This window comes from Panthera tigris, chromosome B3 (assembly GCF_018350195.1).
Source record: "Panthera tigris isolate Pti1 chromosome B3, P.tigris_Pti1_mat1.1, whole genome shotgun sequence".
NCBI lineage: Eukaryota > Metazoa > Chordata > Mammalia > Carnivora > Felidae > Panthera > Panthera tigris.
Window position 1 is genome coordinate 130,846,428 of NC_056665.1, and position 16,219 is coordinate 130,862,646.

At 38.5% G+C, this 16,219-nt stretch overlaps 1 protein-coding gene across 6 annotated transcripts in view; it reads right to left on the bottom strand.

Annotated features, from left to right (window-relative positions):
- The window catches only part of GALC (galactosylceramidase), a 150,209-nt gene that overhangs the window by 99,702 nt on the left and 34,288 nt on the right, over positions 1 to 16,219 (bottom strand). For all 6 annotated transcript variants that reach the window (XR_006219028.1, XM_042990279.1, XM_042990281.1 and 3 more), the window contains exons 11-14: positions 6,117 to 6,206; positions 5,274 to 5,360; positions 3,023 to 3,173; positions 814 to 994 (exon numbers count right to left, since the gene is read on the bottom strand). Coding sequence is in view for 5 of the 6 variants with exons in the window: in XM_042990279.1 (XP_042846213.1) it covers positions 814 to 994; positions 3,023 to 3,173; positions 5,274 to 5,360; positions 6,117 to 6,206 (509 nt within the window). In the remaining variant the exon portion in view is untranslated. The remainder of the gene's footprint in view (positions 1 to 813; positions 995 to 3,022; positions 3,174 to 5,273; positions 5,361 to 6,116; positions 6,207 to 16,219) is intronic.

The window sequence follows — 16,219 nt, forward strand, 5'->3', positions numbered from 1 at the left end:
ATCACACAATGAAAGCAGGGCTAAGAACGATGAACACGATGCCTCTCGACAGGCATCACTGCTCTCTCCTGGTTCTTTCTCTCTCAGACCCTGTGGCTCTTTCCCTCTCTCCCCACTTTCCCCCTCCACCTCTCCCACCTCCTTAGCCACTGCAGCAGGAAAGATGAGTACTGCCATCTCAATACATAAAATCTTCAAAGTTATGAATACTCTCGGTTACTCTTTGGATGGTGCTCGATCTCATCTCTCTACTATAATTAAGGAGTCTCTCGATATTTCTAGAGTCCCAGCCAGAAATAAGAGTTTGGGTTCAGAGACAGCCAATCCTCCGTAGTACTCTTGGGCAGGCGAGGGGGGATGACAGTAAAGGCCAATCTGCTTCTCACTATTGCCATCTACCGTCACCTGGTAAACAGATTTTCCAGGAAGGCTAAAATAGTGTAAGTCTACAATGGATCCAGCAGGTGGCAACCCCAGATCAACAAATGAATTCTCCAGCAAATCCACAAAAACCCACAAATCACAATGTCTATTTATAAATAAATCTTCAATTATAACTGGGTCCAAAAGTCCGCAATTTTTATACTAAAATCAATCTGTTCCAGCAACAATCACTATTAAATTGAGCAAATGTGAGGGAAGGACACTGAGGCATCATAACCATGGCTTGTGGTCATGATATTCAGCAATTATCACACACTTATTAGATTCTTATACAAGGAAGACCGTTGAAAAGTCTTCACTTCAGAACATATTCGACAACATGAGAGGTTATTTCAGCCAGGTCTACATACGCACACCAATTTTACATACCATTTGTAATCTCCTATAACACTGATAGTGTTGTACGCATCGGCGGCCCAGGTAATGGGCCGCTGATTGAGAACTTGGCGCAGCGTGAAGCGATGCTCTCCGGGGTCTTCGATATTTGTAAAGTATTCAAAGACACCAGTCTGATCTGCAAAATTCGGAGCTTCACTAAAAAACGGGTAATCTGTTCAGAACACAATAAATTCTCCATTTAGTACAAAGTCTTCACAGAATCTCTGCTGATACTTCAGCACATTTTAAAACACTTTTGAAAAGTCCTAAATAAGTAAATGACACTAATAACAAGTGGAAGTTTAGGGTTTAGGTTAATAGAGATTGATTTCTTTTTTATTTGAAAGACAGAGAGAGAGAGTACAAACAGGAAAGAGGGGCAGAGAGAGGGAGAGAGAGAGAATCCTAAGCAGGCTCCACACTCAGCACAGAGCCCGATGCCAGCCTTGATCCCACAACCCTGGGATCAGGACCTGAGCCAAATCAAGATTCAGACGCTCAACCGACTGATCCACGCAGGTGCCTCTCAAGCTCCCTCATTTCTAAGTGGGCATGAGGACAAGAGAATTAAATGAAAGAATGTATGTGAAGTGTGTACATAAACCAGCATCTGGCAACGGCTCAATAGGAGATGGTTTTGTTATTTCTAGCATCTGTCAAACAAGTTTCTAAACCCCGGGTCACAGTCATCAGCTGAGAGATTAGAAAAGGCTCACCATATCAACTACAGAATTTACAAATTACAAATTGTCTTCTATTTCTAAAATGTGGCAAAAACAGTTGGGTCCACACTATGAATCTGTTCTTGGTTTTATTAAATTACAGTCTTACAATGCTGAAGGCTATAGAAGAGGAACTGTGGTCATCATCTTACAGCTATTTCACACTTCATGCTTTTCTAAATGCTTCCATATTCATCATTTGAGAAATTAAGAACCATATAAAGTAGTGCTACAGCCTGACTTACAGTTTAACTTTAGGTTTTAGTTTATTTTGTGGTCAACAGAGCATTACATTTTAGATCTGAAGGTTTCAAACTGCCCTTCATTCCTCAGGTCACAGAATAGCTTTGGTGCCAGGGGAACTTCTCTCTGGTTAACGAGGCCATATCTCAGACTCTTCATCTACTGAGGGCAAGAACAGTTACCTCTGCGACACAGAAGTCAGCAAAGGAAAGCAACAGGATTATGCCTGGCGGCATAATTCACCGATTCATCTAAGAGGCCACTTCAGAGAACTGCAAGAAAACAAGGCACCAAGCAACCCTGGGGGTCCCCGTGGTCCATGTCATGCAAACAATTGAGAGGAGCCCAGTACACAGTCCAAAGGGCATCGTCCTGCAGTTAACCAGGACATCACTTGCTGGGAAAGGGACATGAGACCCTGTGGCTGGGCAGTGGCCCGGGGTCATCGGGAGGGGGTACCAGGAGTCTCCAACCAACCATGCTGGAAACAGCAGCCCTGCGGCGATAGGAGGGTCAAGTCACTCTCTCACAATGGCAGTCTCCCTGCCTGTGTCTCTCCTACAGCCACAGATCTTAGGAGCAAATACGAGAGCCAGCTGACCCTGCCTGTGAGGTCCACAAGCTGCACGTCTACTAATCAACAAGTTCCGTCACCTACTGAGTGACCTGGGGCTATCACCACGATGACCGGGCCTTCTCACGTGTCCAGCAGTTCTGCTAAATTACCGAAAATCAAAAGCTTTTCCAACAGCTTTAGGACAGCTCTTCCTAGAAAAGCAGGAGAGTGCAAGTATAAAACTCCCGGGCAGGGCAGACGATGAGGTGAAGTAGCCAAGGGGAGCACTGCTGCCTTCAGCCATCAGGCCCCCGACACTGAAGAAAGAGAAGTCACTTGACCTCGGGGCTACAGGAGGATGCCAGGAATGGCTTCCGCTAACAGGGAAGCGGCAGGGTAATAAGCCTCAGGCTTCACCGAAACCAAATTAGGATTATAGCTCTCATTCTGACATTGACCTCTACGCGTTTTTTCTGGCACTGAAAACTACAGGGTCCTCAGGTCGAGAGTCACCTTGAGGTAACACAAAAATGAGATCTCAGTTACCACGTGGACATTTAGAGCTACATTTTACAGCCACTTTATCACGCACGAGTTCAACACATAGAAATCCACCCACTACTGGTTAGGTAGGTTAAGTTTTAGTTTTAAAAAACCAAGCAAAAAATGAAAAACTCACCAACATCGAAATCATCTTCATACACCTGCGGGAAAGGCTGGGACTCTGGAGGCGGCGGGCAGCTGCCCTTGCCCCCGGTGGTGAGAGTGGTGAGGGTGAAGAGCTCGTCTTCCTGCAGCTCCAGCGTGAAAGCGCCACCGCTGTCGAGAAGCTGAGAAAAGAAAACGCGGAGGTCAAGGCCAGCTGCGTTGGGCTCCTCTCATTTGGGCCAAATAACTTTTTGGAAAAAAAAAAAAAGAGCCAAACTCACTTCTGTTACAACTTCATAACCACTTGTGAAGGATACATCCAATACCAAGGTCTTTGCGATCTTTTTCTTAAGTTATTTAGAAGACTTTATAAAATTCTACTTTGTAGGTAGGACTTTAAAAGAATTTCACTACATGGAGGGAAGGATGACTAGACAACAGCAAAACCTATTTCTATTAGTCTGTTCTTTTCCATTAGACTACAAGCTCTCAAAGCCTGTGTATGTTCAATACATGTATGTAAAGAAGAGATCTGCCTATTTAGTACTGAGGAGTTTACTAAGGTGGAAAAGTCCATAAACAGCTTAACCAGCTGTTAAGCACAAAAAACCTTCTACTATTAAGAAAAACAAGTCCTGCTTCTTTCATGTTCAATACATATTTCAATTAGCAAGTTAGGTTTATGTCACATCTATGCTTTTGGCAACTTAATCTCTTTAAGCCACATCTCCACAAAATGAGGGGGGGAAATACATACCTCCTAGGGCTGTTGTGAGGATTAAATAAGATAATGTTTATAAAATGCTTAGCTCCGGGCATGACCTTCAAGAAACACTCCCTACATCTCAGCTGTTCTATGCTAAATGTAGATCTCTGAAGACACCAGAATCCTCTGCATAATGAATGTAGGCATTAGATGTATGCCCATTTTGTGAAATTTGAGCAGCTTTTTTTCCTACTTTGAATTAAAGGGGTTTATAGCATATCTTTGCTTTAATAATAAATTGTTGGTCAGACCTATGAAATATGTAACACCATATTCTGGCTCAGGTATACCCCCCAAATGATATTATTTATTATGGGGAAAATCAATTTTAATATCCTATTTCTAGCAATTTATTGTACAAAAAGCAGACTGTTCATTTTTAGAATTTAATATATGACCGGTGTTCAATCACTGATGGTGACTAACTGATTCACAGAACATTAACAGTCTCCAGGAAAAGTAGATTTGTGTCAGTTACGTGAAGTAGTGTGCCTACTTGGACCAATTCGTTCTTTGAAACATTTACTGAGGACCCCCCATGTGCTAAGCACAGTAGCAGGGACGTGAGATAAAAAGCTAAATGAGGCAGGTCTCCAATCCTCAACGTGCCCGGTGTGGTGAGGAAAGTGTTTAAGTAAGCACCCGTGCCTAGATGGCCATGACCCAAGACTGGTAGGGAAAGCTTCAGGGGAAGCGACACTTCAGCTGAGTTTTGAAGGAAGAAAAAGCATGTGCAAAGTCACAGAGGTGAGTAAAGTGACATGCCATGCTCTGAAAAATGCAAGAAGATTCGTGAGTACAGGCCACGTTAGCAGAACACGCATAGAGAAACGAAAGCAGTCTTTTACCCCATGAGGTGACAACGAGGGTCATGTGCTACACTAAGGGAGGTCAACTCACAGGAAAAATCACTGAGGGACTTAAGCAATGGATTGACAAAAACCAGATCTGGATTCTAGTCGCAGTGTGATGGGTGGCCCGGACAGAGTCAGACTGGAGGCTGAGAAAACAGAAGGTAGTTTCCAAAATCTTAGGAGAGAGGAAATAAGGAACTGAAATAAGCAGTAGCCAGTGGGAATGGAGGAGAAAGGATCGTGTAAGAAAAATATGTCAGTGATAGAATGCTCTCTACTTGATCAATGATGGTGTATAAAGAAAGAGTAGGTGGGAAAAGACGGCCTCAGATGAGATTCAATTTTGTGACTTGGGCGGCCAAGGGATGGGGCTACCATTCACTGTGGCAAACTAGATACTAAGAGCAAACACACCTATAAACACACACACTCCTATTATGCCTTGAGAAGGATTTCTATAAATGCACACACACACACACACACACACACACACACACACATACTCACACACACACTCACACCCACTGGGAACAACTTTAGCTCTATTATACTTAAGCCACAAAATCAGTTATAAAATTAAAAATTCTTAATTCATTAATCAAATGTCTGTTCTCTTTCACTGTTTGCAATGTTTAAAATATATGAATTTATTTGAAAACTACCCATAGAGAATCCAGTTGTTTGAAAAGAAATCTCTTCGATGGTTTTCCAAGTCTGGTATACCACACCTGTAGCTCTGGTATTTCACTCTGAGGAGAAAACACACAAAAAAAGCATAGTTGAGTGGTTCATCATATCCTCTGAGGATTTCCAAAATGAGTAAGTACCAGCAAGAATGAAGCGCTGATAATGCACACTCTATTTCTATTTGCCAAAGACCTACCTCAAGTCTTCAATAGCAACATTCTGAAAGTAGGAAGAAATTGTTCAAGCAAATACTTTATGTCCTGTAAATACTACAGACTTTTGGCAAACATTTAAAAAGATTCTGGTGCCTTTGCTTCAAAAATACTCACTATTGTACCTGTGTAAAATGCTTTTTAGGGATTTTCTGGTATTAATAGAACAATTCTTACGTAATTAGTAGTCAGAAAAGGCACTGTATTTTCTGTATTCAAATCTAACAATAGGTAGAAATAATAAGAATCTTGTGTCTTTTTACATTGTTGTTGTTGTTGTTGCTTCTTTGTACAGAATACTGAAAAGATCAAAGTTTGAAAGTTCCCTAGACTACATAATTGATGCTTCTACCAACAAGAACAACTTTGTTGCAAGTGACTTTCGGTGAGTGTTCTTCAAAGCCATGGAGAGTTTTGCCTGCTAGTGGCTTCCACGCTGTTTGACTAAAACCAGTTAGCAGATAGAAAACACCACTGCTTCTATTCATTTATGTACAAATGCTGCTGGTAACATACATAAGACTTCACTTGAGAAGGGCTAGCCTGTGATAAAATATATAAATTCTCAAATCAAAACCAAAATAAAAGTCCCACATATTTACTTACAAAAGAGCCCTTTAGAAGGAAGGTAGCAAACTGGTGCGACACATTGAAATAAGGCAGAAACGGCCGTATACACCTAGAATGTTTATGGCTCTAGGAGAAAAAAAAAAATCACGTAAGTAACCCAAATGATATACAAGCTATTATAGAGGGAAAAAAAAACTAAACATTTAAGGCCCAAGATTAATAGAATAGCACACATTAGGTGACAAATAAGAGTTTACTTCGTATCGCTAAAGACTTTTTTCTAGTATAACCTGTACTGAAAGTCTATTGAATATGCCTAGTCAGAAGTAAAGCTCCCTGGCATTTTGACTGAAATAAACTTTAAATTCACAGCTAAACTGCAGAGTCATTTTATATTAATTTTTATATTATAATGGTATTCCACGTAAAATGCATCAAATGAAAAGCAAATGCTTGTATGTTTTCACCGAAAAGGCATCTCATCTTAACATAACCTTCAAATACACAACTAAATTCAGTAAGTACATACAACCAACAGTTCTCAAATTGACAACATCATTTTTTACTAAAAATAGTCGCTACTATCGGCTGGGATCAAAAGAATTATGAGACATAATCCCACTTCAGGGGATTCAACAATCCCAGAGCACTGAAGCAGAAGGCCAGGCTTTGTGGGCAATAAAAAAGTTACAACTGTTGTTAGAGATTTCAATGCCTCATCCTCAATAGATGATGTACAACTAGACAGAAAAGCAACAAGGATAGAGGCGATTTGCACAACTACCAGGAGCTGGCCTGGACTCACATCTGTAGACCACCTGCCCCAGCAAGAGCAGAACACACATCCTTTTCAAGGGCACGTGCAACATTTACCAGGGAGCACCATATTCTCAGCCATGAGAGAAGTTTCAATGTTCAAAAAGATTCAAGTCACACAAAATATGTCCTCTGACCACACGAGAAAATGAAATCAGAGATAAATAACAGAAAACCCTCTAGAAAAATTCCAAAATATTTAGAAACCAAATAACAAACTTCTAAATAAGCCATGTTTCAAAGAAAAAGTAAAAATAAAAAGGGAAATTAGAAAGAATTTTGAGTTGTATCAAAATAAAAATACAACGTACGATTTGTGGGATGCCACGAAAGGAGTACTTAGGAGCAAATTTACAGCACTGAACACTGATTACAGAAGAAAGATATGACACTTCAGCTTCCACCCGGAGATAGTAGGAAAAGAGCAAATTAAGAGCCAAAGTAAGCAAAAGAAAGAAAAAAAATAAATAAAGATCAAAGGAGAAATCACGTAAACAAAACCCAGAAAAATGAGAGAATGATCAAGAAACCACAAGCTGATTCTTCAAGAAATCAATAAAATTGATAAACTTCTAGCTAGACTAATCAGGAAATCAGGATAAAAAGAAAACACAACTTGCCATCATCAACAGTAAGAAAGGTGACATCAATACAAATTATATACATATTAGAGGAACCACAGGGAAAAACTTCAGTAACTTTATGCCCAGAACCTGAACAACTTGAGTGAAATGGAAAAAATTCTTGAAAGACACAGAAACCCAAGCTCCCTAAAGAAGATATGGATAACCTGAATAGCCCCGATGGCTGCACTGAGAAACTCAGGTCGGCCTTGAAGCTTTGGTCAAACGTGAAGCCAAGCGACCGCAGACTGGTACACTGCCTGCCTGAGCACAGACGCGTGCCCCCCAACACGCCCACGTGGCCCACAGGCAGAGGCCAGGAGACGTGCCAGTTCCAAACAGAAGGAAACCTCTGCACGGTATGAGCTGATCACCAAGGTAGCTATGCAGAGCCTTCGGTGGCCACACGTGATAAAGCCACAAACTACAGAATTTGTTCAGGAAAGTCACTAAGCAAATAAACGGCGGCAACAACGATAAAAAGCAATGATCACAAATGCTAGAGAAAATCTGATTTCTACAGCTGCCACATTACATTATGTAATATGGCTAGTTTTCAGCAAATAATGATGAGATTTGTAAAACAAAACAAAATAGGAAAGAGTGGCCAACACGAAGGAATGAAAGTGCTCAACAGAAACCATGTTTGACCAAGCCCGGCTTTACTTGCCACATACTAGACTTCTAATCAAAGACACTAAATCAGGTATTTAAATGTGTTCAAAGAGCTAAAGGAAACCACATCTAAAAAACGGAAGCACAGCTCTACTTCCAGAATGGCAATGTGGGGAGCTCCACAAAGCTGCTCCCCAGCAAAACTGGTGGAAAGGATTTTTAGAAAAAAATGGAAATGATCCTAAGGGCATGCAACAAATAAACATTTATTTAAGAAAATCTACTCTCAGTAAAAAGAGCAAGAACCCGTGGCATTTAAACCACGATCCACTCTGTCCCTTTCTCTGTTAGCCAAGCGACAGAAACTGCATGCCAAGTAGGGATAGCCAAGAACACAGGGCTTCCTCCTCCCAGCTCACAGCTTGAGGCTGCAGGAGCTTCCTGGGAGAAGCAGAGTTTCAGCATTTCTCATCCCCCACCCCCTCAGCTACTCGATGCCAATGCTAAGGAGCAGCAAGTATGGCCAGGAGGCTGGGGGCTGGGGCGTGGGGGTGCTCTTTTCCTCTGCACAGCTCCCATTCGTGGTTTCACCTTGGGATACTGAGAGTACCAGGGTGCCAAACCTCCACCCCTCCCCCTGTGTTCCTAAAGCAGCAGTGTTACAAAGAGAGAACACCTTTGTCTGCATCCCAGCTCTAAACTTCAGCTTAGAGATTTTTGTGCAGGGAGACAGACAGGCTGTGAAACCGAGAATTTAGAAAGTCTCCCCGAAGAAACTAATACAGAGCAGTTATAGTTGGTAATGATGCTCTCAAAAATAATAGGGCTTCTGGGGGAAAGCAAATAAGAAGAGACTGGCACCTTCACTGGATACATTAGCTTAACCACAGCCCAGCTAGTTTGCTACAGAAAGACACAGAAACAGAAGGCTAAGAAGAACCCTTTGGAGGTCAGATTAAACCTAAACATTAACCTCAGACACCACCTCTGCAAAGAAACTGGGGTTTGACTGGATCAGTTTGTGGAGCTATTTCAAGTCCTAGGGCAGGGCTGAAAACAATAGAGCAATCTACCAGCAATTAACAGAGAGGTGTGATAAAGGAAAGAGACAAAGAAGGTCCTGGGAAACCACTGCCATCCCAGGGTGATCCTGCACAGGTCCATAGCTGCACCCTCTAGGAAGCAACACCTGGGGCTTCATGGTGCAGGGGGAAATAAACCTCACTAAAATACTCCAGCCAAAGACTAAATAAACATGCAAGCAAACAATAACAGACCAGGGGGGAAGGGGGACCAGGACTCAGAGCTGCTACATATCTATAAAAGGTAGGGCTTTCAAAAGAAAATTATGAGAAATTCAAAGAAACAAAAAAAATGTGACTCATACACAAAAAAGGAGGCAACAGAAGTGGCTGTGAGAACAAGCAAATGTTGGATTTAACAAAGACTTCGAAGTAGTCCATAGATAAGTTTGAAAAAAACTAAAGGAAACAGGCTTAAATAAGAACGGTAAAGGGAGGAATAATCACAATGTCTCATCAAGTGGACGATATCGATCAAGTGACTAAAATTCTTTATAAACCCAAATGGAAATTCTGACGTTGAAAAATACAGGAACTGGAATGAATTCACTAGAGAGATCAACAGTAGATCTGAATTGGCAGAAGAATTCGAGAACATGAAAACAGACTGATGGAGATTGTGCAACCCGAAGAAGCGGGGTGGGGGAGGGGATCAAGAAATGAAGAAAAACGACAGAACCTCAGAGAGCTGTAAGACCAGTAAGTACCAGCATATGCACCATGGGACAGTGGAAAGTAGACAGAGAAAGAAGCAGAAAAAAATGTTTGCAGAAAAAAATGGCTGAAAACTTTCCAACTTTGATGAAAAACAATCTACAGATCCAAAACACTCAACAAACTCTACGAGTGAAAGCAAAGAGTTGTACACAGACACCAGTAAAAATGCTGAAAGTCAAAGAAAAGACGAAAATCTTGAAAGCAGAAAGGGAAAAACTTACCACTTACAAGAAACCCTCGGTAAGATTAAAAGTGGATTCATCATCAGAAACAACGAAGGGTAACACATTTAAAATGCTCAGAAAACCAGTCAACCAAGAATCCTTTTTCCAGCAAAATCATCTTTCAAAAACTGAAGGCAAAGTACATTTCCACATAACCAAACACTGAATTTGTTGATACCAGATACAACTTTGCCAAAATTTAAAATAAGTATTTCAGACTGAAAGCAAATGATCACACATAGTAATTCAAATCCACAAAACGTACTGGCAAAGGTAATTATGCAATTATAAAAGCCAGCAAAACTGCCTATTTCTTCTTTCTTCCCATAACTGATTTTAAAAGCAATTGCATAAAATAATATGTATGTAATTGTATTGTTGGGCTTATGAAATATAGAAATGTGATATAATTGCCAATAATAGCACAAAGTAGCCACAGAGGGGAGAGGACTGTATGAGAATAAGGAAATGTCACCAGATGGTGGCAAATCCACAGTAATCTACAGCAATAAATAAAAGCAACCAAAATGGTAAATAAGATTAAAATAAATATATCATTTCTCTCCTTTATTCTCAGATTTTTTAAAAGACTTATAATTATATATAAAGTTGTAATTATAACAAGTCTTGTTAGGCTTGTAACAGATAGAAGTATGATACATACAATAACAGAACAAAAAGGGGGAAGGAGAATAGAGCTACATATAGGAATAATATTTCTGTATCTCACTAGAAATCAGTTAATATGAATCTAAAGTAGATTCTAATAAGTCAAGATGTACAACCCTAGAATAGCCATTAACTAAGTAACTCACTACAATAGAGTGAAAAAATTAAAGGAATTAAAATGTTACCAGAACATATTCACTTAATACACAAGACAGTTAAGAAAGAACAGATGAACAACAAAAATGAGACATATAAAAATCAAAAAGTAACTTGACAAATGTAAATCCAACTATATCAATATTAACATTAAATATGAATGGACTAAACAATCCAATCAAAAGTTCAGAGTACATTTTTTTTTAAGAAGTCACTGGATGTCTTCCACTGACAATCTTTTTAAGTTTATTTATTTATTTTGAGAGAGAGAGAGAGAGAGAGACTCAGAAAGCATGAGGAGAGGGGCAGAGAGAGAGATAATCCCAAGCACTGACAGTGCAGAGCCTGATGCAGGGCTTGAACTCACAAACCGTGAGATCATGACCTGAGCCAAAATCAAGAGTCAGACACTTAACCGATTGAGCCACCCTGGGGCCCCAAGTTCAGAGTACATTTAAAATAAAACAAGATCCAACTTTATGCTATCAAAAGGAGATTCAAAGATACAAAGGGGCTGAAAGTAAATGGAGGGGAAAATATGTATCATATTAACAGAAACCACAAGAATAGCTAGAGTCGTAATAAACAAAACAGACTTTTAAACAAACAAAAATTGTTACTAGAGAGACATTTTATAATGATATAAAGATCAATCCATCAGAAAAATATAAGCACATATGCACCTATAAGAAAGAGCCCAAATATATAAAACAAAACAAGAGGACAGATGATTCAACAATAGTAGTTGAAGACTTCAATTAACCACTATCAACAGAGAGAACAAGGAAGTAGAAGACTTGAATACTATAAACCGACTAGATCTAACAAACATCTATAGAATAGCACTCTACCCAACAATAACACAACATACATTCTTCTCAAGTACATATGCAATATTCTCCACGATAATGTGCAAAGTAATAAAATAAAACTCCATAAATTTAAGATTAAAATCATATAAAGTATACTCTCAAATCTCAATAGAATAAAATTAAAAATCAGTAACAAAAAGTTAGGAAAACTCACAAAAATGTACAAATTAATTCATTCCTAAAATAAGCAATGGGTCAAAGAAGAAATCACAAAAGAAATTAGAAAATACTTTGAGATGAATAAAAATTAAAATGTAACATAATAAAACTTGAAGAGATACAGCTAAAGTACTAGTTACAGAGTAATTCATAACTTTGAATACCTATATTAAAAAAAGAAATATATCAGGGGACTTCATGGCTCAGTCAGTTAAGTTTCCGACTCTAGGTTTCAGCTCAGGTCATGATGCCACAGTTTTGTGGGTTTGAGCCCCACATCAGGCTTTGTGCTGGTAGCATGGAGCCTGCTTGGGATTCTCTGTCTCCCTCTCTCTCTGCTCCTCCCCTCACATTGTCTCTGTCTCTCTCAAAATAGATAAATACACTTAAAAAAAAAAAAAAAAAAAAAAGAGGGGCGCCTGGGTGGCTCAGTCGGTTAAGCGTCGGACTTCGGCTCAGGTCACGATCTCGTGGTCTGTGAGTTCGAGCCCCGCGTCGGGCTCTGTGCTGACAGCTCGGAGCCTGGAGCCTGTTTCCGATTCTGTGTCTCCCTCTCTCTGACCCTCCCCCGTTCATGCTCTGTCTCTCTCTGTCTCAAAAATAAATAAACGTTAAAAAAAAAATTAAAAAAAAAAAAAAGAACCTAATATTCTACCTTAAGAAAATTAAAAATATATTTTTTTAAAGAGAAAACTAAACTCAAAGTTAACAAAAGGAAAGGAATAAAGGTTAGAGTGGAAATTATTGAAATAAAGAGAAAAATCGAGAAAAAAATCAACATAAACAAAAGTTGTTTATTTGAAAAGATGAGCAAAATTGACAAACCTTTAGGTTTTTGAACCAAGAGAAAAAAAGGAAGACATATTACTAAAATCAGGAATGAAAGAGGAACATTTTTAACAACCTCACAAAAGTAAAAAGGTAATATACAAGGGAATACTATAAACAAATATATGCAAACAAATTAGGTAACATATATAAAATAGACCGATTCTCTAAACACAAACTAGCAAAGCTGACTCCAAAAATAACACAAAATCTGAATAGACCTGTATGAAGAGATAGAGTCCATAAACCAAAACATTCTTGTAGGAAAATCCCAAAATCAGAGGGCTTCACGGATGAATTCTACCACATGTTTAAAGAATTAATACCAACCTTTCACAAATTCTCTTTAAAAATATAAAAGGAAGGAACATTTCCCAACTCACTCTATGGGGTATTACCATTCTATCAAAACCAAACAAAGATATTATAAGAAAACTTTGTACCAGTATTTCCAATGAATTTGGACACAAAAAAATCCTCAACAAAACATTAGCAAATCAAATTCAGCAACAGATAAAAAGGATTATACATGATGACAAAGTGGAGTTTATCCCAGAAATGCAAAGCTAGTATAGCAGACAAAAATCAACATAATGCACTGTATCAATAAAATAAAATTAAAAAACACATGACCATCTCAATAGACTCAGAAAACATTTACTAAAATTCAATGCCCTTTCATGACGAAAGCACTCAACAAACTAGCAATAGAAGGGAAGTTCTTCAACCTTATACAAAATATTTACCAAAAAACCACAGCTAACCTTATGCTTTCACCTTAATGGTGAAAGACTGAAAGTGTTTTCCCTAAGATCAGCTACAGTACAAGAATGCATATTCTCACTATTTCTATTCAATATTTACAAAAGGACAATTAATCAAGGGGGAAAAATCAAAGGCATCTAGAATGAAAACAAGGAAGCAAAACTCTCTCTCTTTGCAGATGACGTAATTCTGTATACAGACAAACTATTATAACTAAGAAAAAAGCATAAAAGCTTGTGCGATACAAGATCAATATGTAAAACTCAACTGTACTGCTATACACTAGCAACAAAAACTCTGAAAATGATACGAAGAACACAATTCATTTACAGTTCTACCAAAGTAATAAAATACTCAGAGATAATAACTGTAACAAAAAGAAGTACAAGATTTATACCCTGCAACCTATAAACATCATTAAAAGAAGTAAAAATGTCAATGAATGAAAAGATGTCCCATACTCATGCACCAGAAGATTTGATATTGTCATGGTGGCAATACTACCCAAATGATCTACAGGTTAAACGTAATCCCTATCAAACTCCAAACTGGCTTCATTGCAAAAATTGACAAGCTGATACTAAAATTTCTATGGAAAAGCAAGGAACCCAGAAGAGCCACGCAATGTGGAAAAATAAAGCTGGAGGACTCATGTATCCTGACTTAAAAACATACTATAGAGCTATAGTAATTAAGACAACATAATGCTCCCATAGGATAGATACACAGGCCAAGGCAATAGAATTAAGAGTCCAGGAAAAAACCCTCACATTTATTGCCAACTGATTTTCAACAAGGGAGCCAAGACAATTCAATAGAGAATGAACAGTCAACAAATGGTGAAGGAACAATTAGATACCCACCTGCAAAAGATGAAGTTACAGATATATACCTAACCCTCTATTTAAAAAATATTATGGATCAAAGACCTAAGTGTGAGAGCTAAAACTATAAAACTCTTAGAAGCAAGCATGGGTATAAATATCATGTCTTGGATTAAGCAATAATTTCTTAAATAGGACACCAAAAGCATAAAACTAAAAGAAAAATGGATATATTCAGCTTCATCAAAATTTAAAACTCTTGTATTTTAAAGGGCACCATTAATAAAGTGAAAAACAACTAATATAATATGTCAACTACACTACAATTTTTTTTTTAATTTTTCATGTTTTTATTTATTTTTGAGACGGAGAGAGAGAGAGACCGAGCATGAGTGGAGCAGGGGCAGAGAGAGAGGGAGACACAGAATCCGAAGCAGGCTCCAGACTCCGAGCTGTCCGCACAGAGCCGGATGCAAGGCTGGAACTTGTGAACCATGAGATCCTGACCTGAGCCGAAGTAGGACGCTTAACCGACTGAGCCACCCGGGCGCCCCTACACTACAATTTTTAAAAATTAAATTTAAATTTTTAAAAAGGAAGTGGAAAACAACCCACAGAATGGGAGAAAATATCTACAAGTCACATACCCGATAAGGGGACTTTTATCTAGAGTATGTGAATAACTCTTATATTTCAAAAACAAAAAGACAAACATCCCAATTTAAAAATGGGCAAAGGGTCTGTGTGGGCATTTCTCCAAAGGAGAAATACAGATGGCAAATACACACATAAAAGGTGACCCAATGTCATCAGTCACTAGTAAAACACAAATGAAGACCAATTCACACCACCAACATGGCTAGAATCAAAGAGACAAGCAATAACAATTGTTGGGGAGGATGCGGAGAAACTGGAAGCCTCACCTACTGCTGGTAGCAATGTCAAATGGTACAGCAACTTTGAAAATCAATTTGGCAGTTCCTCAAAACGTTAAACACAGTTACCATTTCACCCAGTAATCGTACTCCTACATACATGCTCAAGAGAAATGAAAACACGTGTGCACAGAAAAACATACACATGAATGTTAATCTTAGCATTATTCATAATAGCCACAAATTGGAAACAACTCAAATATACATCAACTGATCAATGAATAAACAAAATGTGACATATTCATAAGACAGAATATTATGAATTATACTGAGGTACTGATATAGAACCATAAAAACACTAAGCTAAGTGAAGGAAGCCAAACGCAAAAGATCATATATTATATAATCCCACTTATATGAAATATCAAAAACAGGCAAATCCCATGAGACAAAGAGTAAAATAGTGGTTGCCAAGGGATGTGGGAGGAGGGAGTGGAGGATGACTGCAAATGGGTATGAGGTTACTTTTGGGGGTGGCAGAATTAGATAACAGTAATGGTTGCACAACTCTGTAAATGTACTAAAACCACTGAATTCTATACCTTAAAGCCTGCATTTCATAGTATGTGAATCAAATTTCAATTAAATAATCAGTTAATATAATTATTTTACTAAATTTTAAAAAAAGAAGAAAAACAATGTTTTCAATAAATGTAGAAAAACTACTTGACAAAATCCAGTATCTACTCCTGATATTTTTTTCAAAAGAAGTTACAAATAAAAGTGAACTTTATCCTGATAAAGTTTATCCATGAAAAACATCATACTGGTAAAATACTCAGTGCTTTCCTCCTGAGATCCAAGAATATATGCTCTCACTATTTCCATTCAATACTGTATTGGAGATTCTAGCC